We start from the raw sequence: 16,441 nt of genomic DNA, 5'->3' as shown, positions 1-16,441 counted from the left end.
TGTCCATATCCACAATGGTATGATTTGGTCGCCCTTCCTATAAATTACAGGCTCCCGTAATTTACCAAGTTCACTAGTCAAGACGGTACAAGCACAATAGAACATGTCAGTCGATATCTTACACAATTGGATGAAGCATCAGTTGAGGATGCCCATCGAGTTCGTTTCTTCTCCTTGTCCCTATCAGGGCCGACCTTCACTTGGTTCTCGTCATTACCAGTCAACTCCATTGCCAATTGGGCCGACTTGGAGAAGAAGTTTCATACATATTTTTACACTAGGACTAGAGAGAAGAAAATAACCGATTTGACAACCATGAGATAGAGGACTAATAAATCAGGCACTGAGTTTCTTCAGAGATTCCGAGAGACTAAGAATCTGTGTTTCTCATTGAGCTTGCCCAATGATTAGCTAGCTACTTTAGCCATCCAAGGAATACTGCCAATGTGGAAAGAAAAGCTGCTAGGATAAGAGTTTGATAACTTGGGACAATTGGCTCAATGGGTAGCAGCGCTCAATAGTCAATTTCAGAGTATGCGTAGAGATACCTGATTCCAGAAGAGCACTACAGTAGCCGAAGCTTATGATCCATACTCAATTGAAGATGGCTATGAAGATGAAGAAGAGGAGGTTGCTACAGCTAAATAGAATTAGGGCAAGAAGACAGTAATGGTGCCAAATCCTTAGGGAGGATGAGTTAAGGAGAGCTATGACTTTCATGTCACGAAATCAGACAAGCTTTTTGACTTCTTACTTGAGAAGGGCCAGATCAAATTGCCGGACAATCATGTTATGTTGCCCCCCCGAACAGTTCAAGAATAAGAAGTTCTGCAAGTTTCATAATGCTACTTCTTATTCCACTAATAAATATAGAATTTTCCGGTAGCACATACAAAGAGCTATTTAGCAAGGGAGGCTCAAGTTCAATACGCCTCGGAAGATAAAAGTTGATGATAATCCTTTCCCAGGAGATCAAAATATGGTTGATGTTAGGCTCTTCAAAGGAAAAACTAAGGTTCTAACATTGGCTAAATCAAGAGAAGCTAGAACAGTTGATCCCAAGATGCAAATATCAACTGATAAGTACAGAGAGATTAGAAGACGTCATGCCGAACAAAAGAGCCAATACGAGCAGAGGGAGACCTCGAAAGCAGAGATATCAAAACCGTGGGTCACATCTTGAATTCTGTTGAATAAATGGCAATAGCAGAAGGAAAATGATTATCAATGTTGATTAAAAGATCAAGCATACCAGCATCAATTAGAAGAAGAGAGGTATGAAAGGGAACAAGCTAAATTGCACTGGAATTGTCCTTTCTTCAGATACTGCTGGAACGAAGGTTTGAAATTAACTACCAAACATGATTGTCTAGAATGCAACAATTAATATTGGGAGTTTAGGCAATCTCAAATCAACCATCGGTCTATCCATGCCTAGGATGCATATTATCACAATAACATGGATCGGTGCTCAAAAAATAAAAGTATTCATGACCGGCTGGGAAAAAGAATTGTTGACCAAGACTGGGCTGATCATGAAGAAGGAAGCAACAAGAAAGAATACATTTGGCGGGAAGGCCAATGGTACCCCGGGGGACTAACAAGGAGCCAGAAGAGAAGGGTACAGCGCCTAAGGAATAAATAAATAGAATAGACTCAGGCATCCAGCAAAACTCAAGTATGGTGTGCCAAACAAATAGCCAATAGAAAGCAACCATCGGCTAATATTCAAATAGCCTTTTTGTTGCCATCAGAATTCAAAATCAATGGCGAAAGCCAACAACCGATCCAAGCAGTCGATTTTGAAATTTTATTTAATGGATAATCCAATAGATGGTATAGATGGTAAACTGGGATATGGCTTCACATCAGCCAATGAATTGGAGGAAGTGGACATTGGTTCTAGAGACAGGCCTAGGCCGACGTACGTAAGTGCTAAATTGGATCTAGAGTATAAGTGAGAATTAATTGATTTACTAAAAGAATTTAAAGACTGCTTTGCTTGGGAATACTACGAGATGCCTGGTTTAGACCGATCAATTGTTGAACATCGGTTGCCAATCAAACCTAGATATCGGCCCTTTAAGCAAGCTCCAAGGAGATTCAATCCGAACGTGCTTGATGATATTAAAAAGGAGACTGAAAGGCTACTAGAGGCAAAGTTTATTCGACCATGCCAATATGCAGAATGAATATCGAATGTTGTCCCTATATACAAGAAGAATGGAAAACTAAGGGTTTGCATTAACTTCAGGGATCTAAATAAAGCCACACCCATGGATGGTTATTCGATGCTAATAGCCGATATGTTAGTAGATGCAGCAGCCGAGCACAAGGTTACTAGCTTCATGGACGGCAACATAGGGTATAACCAAATTTTCATGGCTAAGGAGGACATAGCGAAGACTGCTTTCAGGTGCCCCAGCGCAATTGGCTTGTTCGAGTGGGTTGTGATGACCTTCGGTCTAAAGAATGTTGGTGCCACCTATCAAAAGGCAATGAATTATATCTTTCATAAGTTGATCAGCAGGATTATTGAGATCTACATTGATGATGTGATGGTAAAATCAAAAGGATACGAAGAGCATCTGGCTAATTTGCGGGAGACTCTGGAATGCACGAGAAAACATGGTCTAAAGATGAATCCTAATAAGTGTGCTTTTGGAGTATCAGCTGGACAGTTCTTGGGTTTTATGGTCCACGAGAGAGGAATCGAAGTTGGTCAAAAGAGCATGAAAGCAATTGACAACACAGTACCCCCGACTACTAAGACAGAGTTGCAATCTTTGCTTGGCAAAATTAATTTCATCAGAAGGTTTATTTCAAATTTGTCAGAAAGGGTTCTGCCATTTTCTCCCTTGTTGAAATTAAAAAATGATCAAGAATTTAGATGGGGTGACGTGCAACAGAAGGCGTTTGAGGAGATAAAAGAATATATGAAGCATCCACCCGTGCTGGTCCCTCCTCAGCAAGGTAAGCCTTTCAGGTTGTACATATCGGCCGATGACAAAATAATTAGATCGGCCCTGATACAAGAATTTGAAGGAAAAGAGCGAGTGGTTTTCTATCTAAGTAGGAGGCTTTTAGATCCAGAAACAAGATATTCTCCCACCAAAAAGTTATGCTTGTGCTTATACTTCTCTTGCACCAAATTGTGGCATTACTTATTATCGGCCAAGTGCACGGTTATTTCCAAGGCTGATGTGATCAAGCACATGTTGTTGATGCCGATACTAAATGGGAGAGTAGGAAAATGAATTCTCGCGTTATTAGAGTTTGACTTGAGATACGAATTGGCTAAAGTAGTTAAAGGGTAGGTAATAGCTAATTTCGTCACCCAACATCATAAGCCAAGCATGAATCATGTAGAGCCGGTGCCCCGGATGTTATTCTTCGATGGGTCATCATGTAAACAAGGTGGTGGCATTGGTATTGTTATTATTTCGCCTCGGGGGGCAAATTTTGAGTTTGCTTTTCCAACCGAACCAGTGGTTACCAACAATCAAGCAGAATATAAAGCTGTTCTCAAAGGGATTCAACTTCTTCATGAGATAAAGGCTGAAGCGATTGAAATATTTAGAGACTCACAGTTAATTATTAATCAGTTGATAGGCCTATATGAGTGCAAAGAGGATACTCTGAGGAGATATTATGATGAATGCCAAAGGTTGCTTAGGGAATTTCATCATGTCTCATTTCAACACATTCTGAGGGCGCAGAATCAGGAAGCTAACCGTTTGGCTCAAAATGCCTCAGGGTATTGAGTGATTCAAGAAATCTTGAGTAATGAAGCCTCAGATAATGATTGGAGAATTGAGATAGTCGACTACCTTAGAAATCCATCACAGAAAGCTACCAGAAAGCTAAGGTATAAATCGACTAAATATGTTTTACTGGATGATCAACTATATTACAAAACAATCGATGGGGCATTACTCAAATGCCTGCATCAAGAAGAAGCCAAGGTTTTGATGGGCGAAGTGCATGAAGGGATATGTGGGGCTCATCAATCGGCTTATAAGATGAAATGAATTATTTGAAGAACTAAATATTTCTGGCCAACAATACTAGAAGATTGTTTTAAATACTACAAAGGATGCCAAGACTATCAATGTTTTGGTAATGTCCAAAAATCACCTACGTCAGCCATGAACCCAATAATCAAGCCATGGCCGTTTCGGGGCTGGGGAATTGATTTGATTGGCCAGATCTTTCCACCCTCAAGCAAGGGGCATAAGTTCATATTGGTGGCAACAGACTACTTCACCAAATGGGTTGAGGTAGTTCTCCTAAAAGCGGTAACTTTAAAAAAATATGGTTGATTTTGTCAAGGAGCATATCGTGTATCATTTTGGAATTCCTCAAACCATCACTACCGATCAAGGGACCATGTTCATATCAGAGGAATTTAGAGATTTTGCTGCCAGTATAGGGATCAAGCTGCTAAAATTGTCTCCTTACTATGCTCAAGCTAATGGCCAGGCAGAGGCGTCCAATCAAATTATGATTAAGCTGATCAAGAAGAAAATTGAGGAACAGCCAAGGAAGTGGCATTCGACGCTTAATGAGGCATTATGGGCATACAGGATGGCCTATCATGGATCAATTAAAACATCACCTTACGAACTTGTGTATGGCCATAATGCGGTTCTTCCTTGGGAAATTCAGACTGGATCGAGGTGTGTTATGTTACAGAATGATTTGACAGCCAAAGTCTACAAAAATCTTATGATGGATGGCTTAGAAGGCTTAAGTTACCTTCGGCTGCGTGCTCTCGAAAATATTGAAGCCAATAAACCGAGAGTCACAAAATATTACAATAAAAATGTCAAGAATAAGCAATTTTTTGAAGGAGATTTAGTCTGAAAAGTAAAATTGCAGATCAGGTCAAAGGACAGTAAGTTCGGCAAATGGTCACCTAATTGGGAAGGGCCTTATCGGATCAAACGTTGTGCTCCTGGTAATGCATATATTCTGGAGACACTAGGAGGATAAGAAGAGTTCGGCTGAGCAATCAATAAGAAATATCTAAAGAAATATTATCCCAGCATTTAGATTAATAGTTAAAAACCGATTTGTTCGGTTGACAGCTCTAATAGCCGATGTCAGAAAGGTATCGCCTTTAGTGTAAAAATAAACCCAAAAGAACAAAAGTCGGTATAATGTGTATCGCCTATAGGGGGGAAGAAAGCATGGATGAAGTAATATGCATAATACGAAATGCGAAAACAAAGGAAAATCATTCATGACGAGGGAATTGTTTGCTAAAAAATCACTTATTACAAGCTACAGGTTGGAGAACAATTTGCTCACTACATCATCGGCCAAAGTATTGAAAGCTACAGAATTGGCGGCGCTAGAGAATTCCTTAGTCAAACACTCATGATCCCCGGGGGCACCGAATTCAGAAAACCATGAGGAAGAAGCTGAAGATTATGGGCAGAGCGGACCTGTGTAGTAGCCAACGCTGTGGCAGCGCCATGACAAACACTATGGAGAGCAACCTCCCTAACGCAGTTTGGAATGTCATGCAAATGGATTGCCAGAACAGCGCCCCTAGCATTGACAAACCCCGCCATGTGATCTGTGGCTAATCGAAGGCTTTCTAACTGAACAATTAGATCTAAAAATTCAAAGGAAGGGATGATCAGAAAATCTCAAAAGCAAAAGTTAAGAAAAGCTAAGAAGATTGTGGTAGCCTTCTCACCTATGATTCTGGCTTTAGCCTTGGCCAGCTGTTCCCTCAAGTCGGCCTCGGAGGACGATCGGATGTGAATCATGGCCAGAGTCAATTCCACGAGGGAAAGGTAGTTGGATAGACTCTGATCAGTCCAATCGATGGAAGCGATTAGATCGACATTATTGATCTGCCTCCTCGGATAACTAGGGAGCTAGCGATGAATCAATGTTGAAGATTATCCCGATGGTTGAGCCGGGTTGACCCTGTGCTCTAGAATGATGGGGACATCCTGAGTGGCACCTTCCCGGCGATGAAGGCACTAGCGTGATGATGCAGGCTCGTTAAGAGCCTCCTCAGTAGGTCTCTTGCTGTTCTCCATGATCTCAAACCTGCAGAAGAGCAGGAACTATACTAAGGACGTAGAAGGTTTGAGATGAGACAGGTAGCGTTCTAAGCCCCAGCCATGGTCCGTATATATAGCCCGGGGAGGCAAGGAGATAGATTTCGCTGAGAATGTGAAAACTAAAAACAGATATGGAAACGGATCGGTATTCTGGGATTTCAGGGGATAGATAACGAAGAGATAACAGATTCGGACTTATTGCTTCCCTAGATTACAAAACATCGTGGGATGAGTATAAAGGATTTACATTGACTAGAAATTAACCCCCCAAGACTTCTTTGGATTGAAGGGAGTCCGGATCCCCATGAGGCCAAAGGTTATCATGAATTAAGTCACATTGACCAGTTAGCAAACTTATGTCAGAAGAAAGGGAAAGGCCGCCCGCTTAACAGACGCCTAACTAGTTTCTCGGTGACTGGGAATTGCAGGAAAGAAGCCTATGGCTCTCCCAGTGGGCATTTGATGAAGCAAACAAGGGGAAAGTGTCCACACATTTTAGCCCTTGCAAATACTAGAATAGCTTTGCGAGCATGGAGAGAAGACTCAGGTGGTATCACAAGACTTCTTCTAGCTGCAATAGCTAATTCTCTTGCTCGACAAGGTGCTAGAATGAGACACAATCACTCTATACACAAGAATTCTTCTAACCACTCAAGATCTTCATAGCAAAGAGATGAACCATGGAGGGTCCGGTGAAGTTAGAGCTCGAGAGGGCAGGAAGAAGAGAAACATAGCTGAATAGTTGAGTTGCTCTCGCCGGGATTGGATAGGCATTTTATAGCTAGCCCGGGAAGATGAATCCAAGTGCCCGTGAAATAGTGATGCTCTTGTAAGAAGTTTTGAGGCATGGGCTCATGAATCAACGCAAGCGGCGACAAATAGTGGGCCCCAGATCAAGGTTCTCTACCCATGACTGTGGACCAATCAGGGATGCAGATACGATAATTTTAGAATAAAATTACTTTTATCCCAAAATTAGGGGGCATGTGTTTACATTAGAATTTGGAAAGAAGGATCTCAGAAGCTCAGGAGCTCCCAAGATCATGACAGCAGGGGATCAGTTGCATGCAAATCAAAACCAGCTGATTCGAATGCAATGCTAGAATCGGCTTTCTTCAGATAGCACCAGCAGATAACGACGGAGGCTATGATCGGCGCTGAGATAAGACATGCTGGACTCTACAAAAAGGAAAAGATTATAGTCCAAGTTATCTTAAATTAGGAATGTTTTCATTAATGCCAAAGATTGTATTGAGTCGTACTCGAGTATGGTTCGTTTTTAGACTCCGGGTATAAATACCAAACCCCGGCTATTGTAAAGGCCATCAATCAATCAATCAATCAAATATAAGTCAATTACTTTTTTTTAGCTCCGGCCACTCCTTAGGAGTAGGAGTAGAGTAGATCTCAGTGAGTTCTTCAGTAAGTATGGCTGCATCGATCCGGTCAACCTCCACTGCTTGTTGTAAGTATCGTCATGGTTTATACCTCTGTTCGTATGGCTGCATTGATCCGGTCGACCCCCACATGGCTCTGGTATAAGCTAGTTATCGACTCTTGCCTAATTTAAGTATGGCCTGTGTGATTCTGCCTCACACCCCACTGCTTGAATTGGATCAAGGTCAAGTTATCGACTCTATCTTAGAGTGGCAGTCTTTGGTAGATTTATTAAGTTACCGATATTGCTTATTGCTTTCATTGCTTATCTAATTACAGTAATACCACTCTGCCTGATTGATATTGATCTGGATCGGCCTTATATCTTGTTTAACTCATCATTTGCTAATCTAAAAATGATCTAATCTACATCTTAAGCGATGAGTTATGTTTTTATCGGCTGTTTTGCGTTAATCTTAATCGTGCATAGCATGCGGTTAAGGCATATTCGATCTTGAGTAGATCTATCGGTTAGCGAGAACCGTTTCATGGCCCGTCATCACGGCCTGTGGGATTTTACCTCTCACCCCACTGTTGACACCATGGAGTAGGGATCGCTGGTTGATAGACCCGTTCCTGAGAAGACATGACCTTAACTATGCGCTATGCCTGAATCGGCTGTTTAACCAATATCGAATGCTTTCACGAACAGTTCACATCACAAGATTGTTGAAGTAGAGATAAGTTGAAAGATGTGTTAGCCCCCATGATCTTGTTATTGTATTACGACCTGCATGATTCTGCCTCATGCCCTACTGATATTAGTAATGAGTTAGGGTCGTCGAGTCTATTGTTGTTTCTATGGCCTGTATGATTCTGCCTCATGCCCCACTGGTCATAGTGATAGATGAGATCTAACATGTTCATTAGATTTATCTTTATTAAATGGTTAAGTGATGTTGAATTGTTTCTTTATATAAAGAGGAGTTCGGTTACTAATAATCATTAGCTTAGTACAAACCGATCACTGTTGATATCTTATTGCTATTGATTAATATTTGCTTAAATAACATTTATCCTGAATGACAACCGATTCTTCTTATACAACCCCATGAGCTTTAACTGATTCATTCTTGCAAATATGCTGGGATCGACTATTCAGTCGATCTCCTCTCATATCGTCTCTCAGAGCCGCATATTCGGGACTGTCTGGCAAAACCGGCACGTTCCGCCCTTAATTACTGATGAGCTTTCTCTCCTTGTCAATTGCAGGGTCAAATTGACTGGCATGTCTCAGGAGGATTACGTAGGATCGACCACCCTTGCGCTGAAGCTAGGCGGATCTGCTCCATCGAGCGGACTCTTTCGGCTTGCTGCGTGTGACCTCGATACAGAGACAAAAATTTTATGTCGACAGTTTTTCTCTTTCTTCTTTTCAAGTCTAAGCACTTAATCATCACCATGGCATCACCATCATCATGTCATGATCTTCATTTGCTTCACCACTTGAAATGTGCTACCTATCTCATGATCACTTGATAAACTAGGTTAGCACTTAGGGTTTCATCAATTCACTAAAACCAAACTAGAGCTTTCAAAACCTTCCACATTGAAATCATGGGATGCAACCGGTATGAATACAGCATACATTGATGCTGAGTATATTCAGCTAGATGCATTCATGTTGGTTGAATATAGAGTTTTTGTTGTTGCTGATCCTTTCAAAAATCCACGTGTTGCGCTCCTTTTTGCTTTTTATTAGAGGTTGTTGAGCGTAATAGTCTCATCATTTTGATGTACCTACTCATACTCAATGTAACATGTTAGTCCTTTAAATAATTGAATTGTCATTAGTCACCCTAATTTATTTGTGCGGCATAGGTGCACTTGTAGTAGATTATTATTATTAAAACTTTACATAACTCTTTTTCATGTTTTTCAGTTATTCACGTATTATAAAACAATACTCCCTCCTAAAAAATATAAACTATAGATGTATTTCAAAATTCAAACTTTATCGTCGTTGACTAACAACTAGTCTAGTAATATAAAAATTTTATAGTACAATAGTGATAACACTAGATTTGTCTTTAGAAATACTTTTGATACTTTCCTTGTTGCCATTGATTATATATAATGTACTAATTAACAGTCAAAGTATAATCTTAAATACCACAAGTCAAATCGCGTCTTCTATTTTGAGATAGAGGAAATAATTATTATGGGCTTCTTGTTGACATCCTATAATAATATAATACTAGACTATAAATAAACAATATTAGAACAAGATCGCCAAACGGATGCCAACATCGATCTGCATAGAAATACTATGGGAGGTCACCCATATTCAACCTAGTCCATTGGTAATTACTGTTTCAGCCACATCTACCATTACCTTTATTCCTATATACCAAAGCTGCATGCTTGTGAAGCCAAATCGTGTGTACATCCTCCGCCCAGCCATCCGATCCCCTCGCTCCTTTACGGCTCGCTGTTCCACTTCTGGAACCATCAACGTTGTGGTATTCGTAGTCCCACGAAACTTATCCCTTTCCTCCCTCTCCATCAGTCTCGAGACATAGGCAAAAAAAAATCCTCCTCCACCACTGCTCCCCTGCGTGGTCCTCCTCGCTTCCCCGTACGTCGCCTCCTCACTGTGCGCACCTGAGCTACAACCGCGTTGTAACGCCCCAAGCCCGGCACACGGCCCAAGCCCACTCTATCGATAGGTGGGCCCACCTATGTAGCAACCCGCTTACGCTTTCGTCCTCGATTTACGTAAAATGGTTAACCGAAGATTACTACGCGTCCTTGGCCTGACTATTTAAGTTGGTCTGTGCTAAACCTTGGCTAAACAGTACCCGAACTACAGTAACCCCAACTGTGGCCCGGCCCAACTCGCCGCTACCTTGCTCGCGACTACGGTACCCCTGCAGCTACAGTACGCGCAGCCCATCACTATTCAGTTCGGCTCAACTCGGGCATTTAGGCGGGGATGTTACACGCGTCGACTCGCATGCCTGCGCAGCAGCTCCATCGGCGGCGGCCATCTCCCTTGCGCGGGCTCCTAACAACTCCTTTCGGCCGGACGACGCTGGCGACGTCGTCGATGAGGACGCCGGCCACCAGCTGCAGTCGCCCCCGTAGCGCCACCAGGACATCGACGACGACGCCTAGGACGATGAGGACGACGACGCCCGCAGCCACGCGCACGCCCGCCACGGCGGATACCGCTCCGTAAGCCTGCCCGTCTCCCTCCTCCCTGCGATTCCGATTCATCTCGGCCGCTTTGTTGTTCCCCGTCGGACCTGCGGCCTAAGGTTAGGTTTTCGGATTCGTGTAGGATGAAGCTTTCTTTCTTGGGGAGGTATACAGTCCGTGCAGATTTGTTGAAATCCAACTAAAATTTGGAGTCGCGCTTGATTTTTATTTTGAGTTGAGTATGCAGAGAGAGGTTGATGAATCGAAATTTTCATTCGCAAAAAAGAGAGAGGTTGATGAATCCATGATTTTTTTTTTTTTGCCTCATTTTGGCCCCACCAGGTCCACTCCTCTGTACTACGAGAACCAAACATTAGGAGAAGAAAAAAATGAGTTTCAGGTTCACAAGGTCTAGGCATGTGCTTCATCGCATTTACAAGAGTATATGTTACCAGCATAGTTGCAATGTACTCACCTATGCTCAATCTTTCTAGAGGATTTATCTTATCTAACCATGCGTATGACTCTCCACAGCAAAGGTTTATTTTTGTACTTATTCATCTTCTCTTTTTTTTGCGAACTCATTTCCTTCCTATGTACTGACATGCAAATATGGTTGTTTAATTGGATTTCTTTCCGCTGTGCTTTTCGACTGATGCTTTACCTCATCAACAGGTCTATTCATCGGCTTAGTTAATCTTGGCCTCAGGATGATACAAAATGAACGGCTTCTTTAATGGTGCTGTTGCAGTCTCAGCTTCCTCTGGATGCCAACAAGGTACATCATTTCAATTTGATTTTGTGTGTATGGTCAGATTTAAGCACTAATGTTTTCCTCTCTGCTAGAAACTTTGCCATTCTTATTGCCCAGTGTTGTTTTTCTTGATCACATATTGGGATTCTCTAAATATCCCTCCCCAAACTATGTTTGACACTACTTCCTAATTTCTTTCCAATTCATTGCATTTGCCTGACCGCCGTTCTCCATAAATTTATATATGATGTTACAGATGATGTTCAATCTCATTTCGCATGAATCCTGTGTAAAAAAATTGAATGTTATACTTCTTCCATGAGTTATTTTACATATGCACATCGAAACCATCATGTACGCCTTTTAAAACATAAGCAACTTGCCTTTGCTTTCAACCATACTTTTAGGACTCAACTCATTACTTTGCTCATAATAAACAGGTTTATCGGTTATTATCAACCGGAAACCTGTCCACCAGTCAGATTTCAAGTTTACTAAATAAATCAAAGCTACTTTACACTGCTATTTAATACCACTCCATACAATGTTCATTTTGAGGTGACCCATTAGCAGACATCTTCAAAAGTGTTTTAGTTCATTCTCCAAAATTTCACAATCCTGAAATCAGTTTCCCAGTGTCACTAGCTCAGATAATTCTGCACTCTTTCTCTCTAAGAATGATATCAGCTGCCAAGATCCTTCTATCATCTGACTCTCATATAAAAGAGATATTTGTTTTCCAGTGCATACTTCATGCTTCTTAAGATTTAATAAGGCTACCACTTGAGACAGCCTAGCAGACCTTTTTTCAATTTGGGGCTGCTTCATTGGTAACCCAGCTTGGACTACCTGATCATATTTTCCTTTCATATATGTTTGCTCACATTGACAGTTAACTTTTTAGGTGAATTTCCTTCCCTTTCGTTTTTTGCAATCACCTTTGCAGCCTATTCCTGCTTGGGGATCATTTCCCTATTAAGGCATTTGCTTTGTAGACTTAACATTTATGCTCCCAATTCCTAAGGTTAATTTCTCAGTTTCCAGTTCCCAAATGTGTGCAGGTTCAAACTGATATTGATGGCCTCATGGAAAACACCAGGAAATGATTAGTTGTCCTGTCGTTTGGTCAAATGGCAGCAAAGATACCCACAGAGATCCACCTACAGCGCCTTCGGATTCTGACTATATTGACAAGGCTTACAACGATGCCAAAAAAAATACCCACAGAGATCAACTTCACGTGTTGCGTCCCGCGGCAACGCCCGGGATTCGTGCTAGTTCTCAGTGGTGAAAAACATTTGTTGCGAGAGAAAAACACTATTTTGGTTAAAAAAATAAATTAAAAAAGACGAGTTAAAAGAGAAACGAACAGTGCCAGTATTATCGTACGTGCTAAGTCACCTACACACAGATTCTTTTGTTAGGATGAAAATTCTGTCGAGAAAAAGAGGTTTGGGCTCGAACGAATGGACACAGCCACACAGGAACCACACCACCCTGTCCTGTCCCCGTTTCACCTCCACGTGGGCCCTACACCGCCCCCGCCCCAGCGCAAGAGCTCGCGGACCCATCGGCACCTGAGCCGTGGGCCCGGCGCGCACGCCTCATGCCGAAGCCTATATAACCCGGTACCTCCTGCCAGCCCCCGGCTTCTCCCCTTCCGCTTCCTCCCTGCGAGATTAGTGCGCGAGCCGCGCGAGAGGAAAAGACGCCTCCTCTCTCCCCTTCGCGAGAGAGAAGGGGGAAAAGAGAGAAAAAAAATCTTAGGGCTTTCTCCTCGATCCTCTCCGCGATTGCCCCACCGATTCGTCAATCCAATGCCGCGCGCCTCAGGGGTCTCGAATCCCCCGGCAGTCGCCTCGGCCGCCGCCGCCGCATCCTCCAGGAACGGTAAGGGAGCGGCCCCGTCCGTCCCGTGGGGGGGTTTTCGGGTGTTCTTAGCGGGGGTGCTGCTTCATATCGTCTTCAGGCGAATTCCTAGGGTTCCGGGCGGGCGATTCCGTTTTTCGGCGCAATGCGATGTCCTTGGTCATGAAACGGTGGCGGCTTGGCCTGGGTTTGGGGTTTCGTGGGGGATGCGGCCCTGGCTCGGCGTGCCTAGTTGCGCGTGTGGTGTACGGATCGTCGATGAGACCCTTGATCGAATCCACATGTTGCCTGGATCTGGCTGTGAGAGTACGCGTGGAAATTGTTACCCTGGAACGCACAGCTGAGAGCTGTTTTAGCCCCCCGAATTTTGGCACACCTCTCTTGATGATAGGGGGTTTGTGTTCTTGCTTGGGGTAACACCAGAGGCTCTGTTTTGCACCGGGGTTCTGCAAAGCTGGGCGAGGGTTTCCTGAATTGGACTACCTTGGGATTGAGGAACGCAACAGAAAAGAACTTCCCATTTAGATGGTTAATTCTTTCTTTTGAAAATCCATGAATACCGATTTGTGCCTTTGCAGTTGGATGTGATTTGTACTGTGGGAATGTTTAATGGTTGTAGGATCATTTATAAGTTATTATTGAACTGTTTCCCCACTTGATTGGTTGGTCTTGTCTAGTATTGTTAGGTATTATTAGGTCCTTCTTGCTTTCCATTTTCTACTAAATCCAAGTGCGCAGATGAAGAAACGCATTGGTGCTTTAAACGGTTGATTTGTTTCGGATAGGATTGCTTGGCCTGACGTAATGTTAGTCCAGATATTTGGCCTCATACGGAGACTGGAGCCCCCATCAAGTTATCTGGTCTGATATTGAACTTACATTTGCTGATTTTCTTTATTTGGCATATCCACATATCCCCAATATGTAACGGTGCGACAATTCCATTAAATATTCTAAGTTGGTTATGTGGTATAGTTTATAGAAACGCACCTTCCGTGTGTGCTTGGATGTTACTCCTGAAAGATACTTAGCTGCTGGACTGTTGATTCATTTAACAAATGTCACAAGATGGAGTTGTACATTTATTTCTTCTGTTCTATGTTCCCTGTATTGGCAATCTGCATCATACTGCGTGTTGACTGAATTGATATTTAGTGTAGTCTCTTGCTATAGGTCCATTCTGCATGATTTTAGTAATGCCTCACAGTCTCACACTTCTGTTCATGAAGTAAATATTAGCTAGCACTACACCCCCCAAAGAATGCTTTCTGCTTAATCTTGTACTCACTTGTTTTTTTTACTACTTTGCTTTGCATTTTCAGTGAGCAGAAATGCTGGACACTCTGGCCCATCTTACAGTGCACCTGCGTATCAGTTGTTTCGCCCTGTTACTCGTTCTATGACCCGTGGGTCTGATCCTATCGTGGCTTCACCTGGTTTCAAGGCAGGAGGGTCTGCTAGCACAAGCACAAGAAGAAGTACTTCAGATGCTTCTTTTAGCACTCAGTTAGCTGCTTCACGATCAACTGCCACTCATGCCCGGACCCCTCTAAAAGTGACTTCATCTGGTTGGAAGCCTCTTACTCAACCTTTTGCTCTGAATGAAGAGAGGAAATGTGCAAGCCTTACAATCAACCCTACTGCTAAGCGTTCCAGAGTTGCTTCTTCCCGAGCTGTCAAAGATTCAATCAACCATTCAGCTTCAAAAGCTAACTCAAATGTTGCCAGTGGTGCTTACTTGATGCTATATCAACATAATTTTACTAGTCATGTTCTGAATCCTAACCCTTGATAACTTTATCTTATTCCAGGCAAGAAGTACAGAGATGAAGAAATTGTGAGCCTGGGCGATCAGTCAGATGGAGCTGTCATGCCATCTCCCACAAAGAAGCTACAAATATGCAAAGGCCTTTCAGATGCACCTTCAATAAGGAAATCAACTATCAGAATCCTGGGTGTTAAGGGAGCTGCTCTACCACCCACAGGGAAATCTCAAATTGAAACTGGGAAAAGCTTTGCTAATGCTCCAGCAGAAGTGATTTCTGCTAGTACAAATGAGATCAGTCAGTCAGATAATGCAGCTGTCCCATCACTTGCACAGCAATTGCAACCTGACACTGCAAAGAACTCCAGGGTCACCATGCATATCCATGAAACAAGTAAAGTCAATCAGTTGGCTGCTACAGTTTCTACATTACCATGTCCGATCCTTCAAAATGATTACAATAAGAAGCCTTCCTATGTACCAATAATGGCTAACCAGGCCAGTGGGTTGGCTGGTGCGACTGCTTCCTTGATTACACCAAAGTTAGAAATCGGAAACATGAAGGACAGTTCCAATCCTCTCTCAAATCCTGCTTACACAAGGGCGCTTTTAATCAAGCAGCAAGAGCAGCTGCTTCAGCAATTTAAATTGGGTAGTTCACAGCAGCAGCGGCAGGAACAGCAGCTCTACATAAAAGGGCCAGGTAAAGTTCTACCAATTGGAGTATGTTTTTCAATCTTGTTTTCTGTTAAGTTGGTGATTTCCTGTCTCTTGGCCTCTTCGTAACTGCCCCATTGCAATTTCAGCTCTGTTTGAGAATGATGACCCGCCACCGGTTGAGCCGCTGGGAACAAGGTGCCAGCTCTGCAAGCTTGATATTGCTTTCTGGCCACAAGGGGATGCTGGCCGTGATGCCAATGCTCCTCCAGTCGTTGCGGTTCTGGCATGCCACCATGTGTTCCACAGCAGGTGCATTGAATCGGTTTACGGACTCGCTGAGCCCGCCGAGTGTCTTGCCTGCCTGGAGCCTGGGGCAGCGCACTGATCACTAACCAGAAACACCAGTTTAGCTTGATTTTATAGGATAGAATTTCCTCTTATATTGCATATAGAGAGGGTGAGTATCATCTGCATTGATAGAAGTTTCTGTTGGTATAACGGTGCAGATCAAAAGTCTGAATGCCCCAGTTCTGTGGGCCTTTAGATGGTGTAAGTAGCTACCATTGGAGTTCAATAGGGAGCTGAATCATGGAACTTGCCTGATATATTTCTTCTCCTGTTGTCGTCATAGTTAAAATCTGCAGTCAATGGACAGTGCCATTTTGAATAACTGATGCAATCTGCGCTGGTTGGCTGGTGATTTGTTGTGACTTGTGGCTTTCTGAGTTGCGA

General features: G+C 42.9%; 1 protein-coding gene across 2 annotated transcripts; it reads left to right on the top strand.

Moving 5' to 3' along the window:
- The first annotated feature begins 13,043 nt into the window (after nt 1-13,043).
- Nucleotides 13,044-16,411, top strand: LOC136475082 (uncharacterized). Of its 2 annotated transcripts, none has more exons than XM_066472635.1 (4): nt 13,044-13,305; nt 14,607-15,014; nt 15,096-15,752; nt 15,856-16,411. In XM_066472635.1, exons 1-4 carry the CDS (start codon nt 13,233-13,235, stop codon nt 16,092-16,094), a joined length of 1,377 nt encoding a protein of 458 aa, XP_066328732.1. In that variant the 5' UTR covers nt 13,044-13,232; the 3' UTR covers nt 16,095-16,411. The 2 variants fall into 2 exon arrangements, with proteins under 2 accessions (XP_066328732.1, XP_066328733.1); XM_066472636.1 differs by lacking the exon at nt 13,044-13,305 and adding an exon at nt 13,312-14,145.
- Nucleotides 16,412-16,441: the final 30 nt, after the last annotated feature.

This window comes from Miscanthus floridulus, chromosome 8, assembly GCF_019320115.1.
Source record: "Miscanthus floridulus cultivar M001 chromosome 8, ASM1932011v1, whole genome shotgun sequence".
NCBI classification, from domain to species: Eukaryota; Viridiplantae; Streptophyta; class Magnoliopsida; order Poales; family Poaceae; genus Miscanthus; species Miscanthus floridulus.
The sequence above is the reverse complement of the archived record's forward strand: the minus strand, read 5'-3'. Positions and strand labels throughout refer to the sequence as shown.

Excerpts from the sequence above, each read along its gene's own strand:
- LOC136475082 (XM_066472635.1), top strand. The coding sequence starts at position 13,233 with ATGCCGCGCGCCTCAGGGGTCTCGAATCCCCCGGCAGTCGCCTCGGCC. Across the intron at positions 13,306-14,606 it reads CGCCGCATCCTCCAGGAACG|TGAGCAGAAATGCTGGACAC; the intron begins GTAAGGGAGCGG and ends TTGCATTTTCAG. Across the intron at positions 15,015-15,095 it reads TAACTCAAATGTTGCCAGTG|GCAAGAAGTACAGAGATGAA; the intron begins GTGCTTACTTGA and ends ATCTTATTCCAG.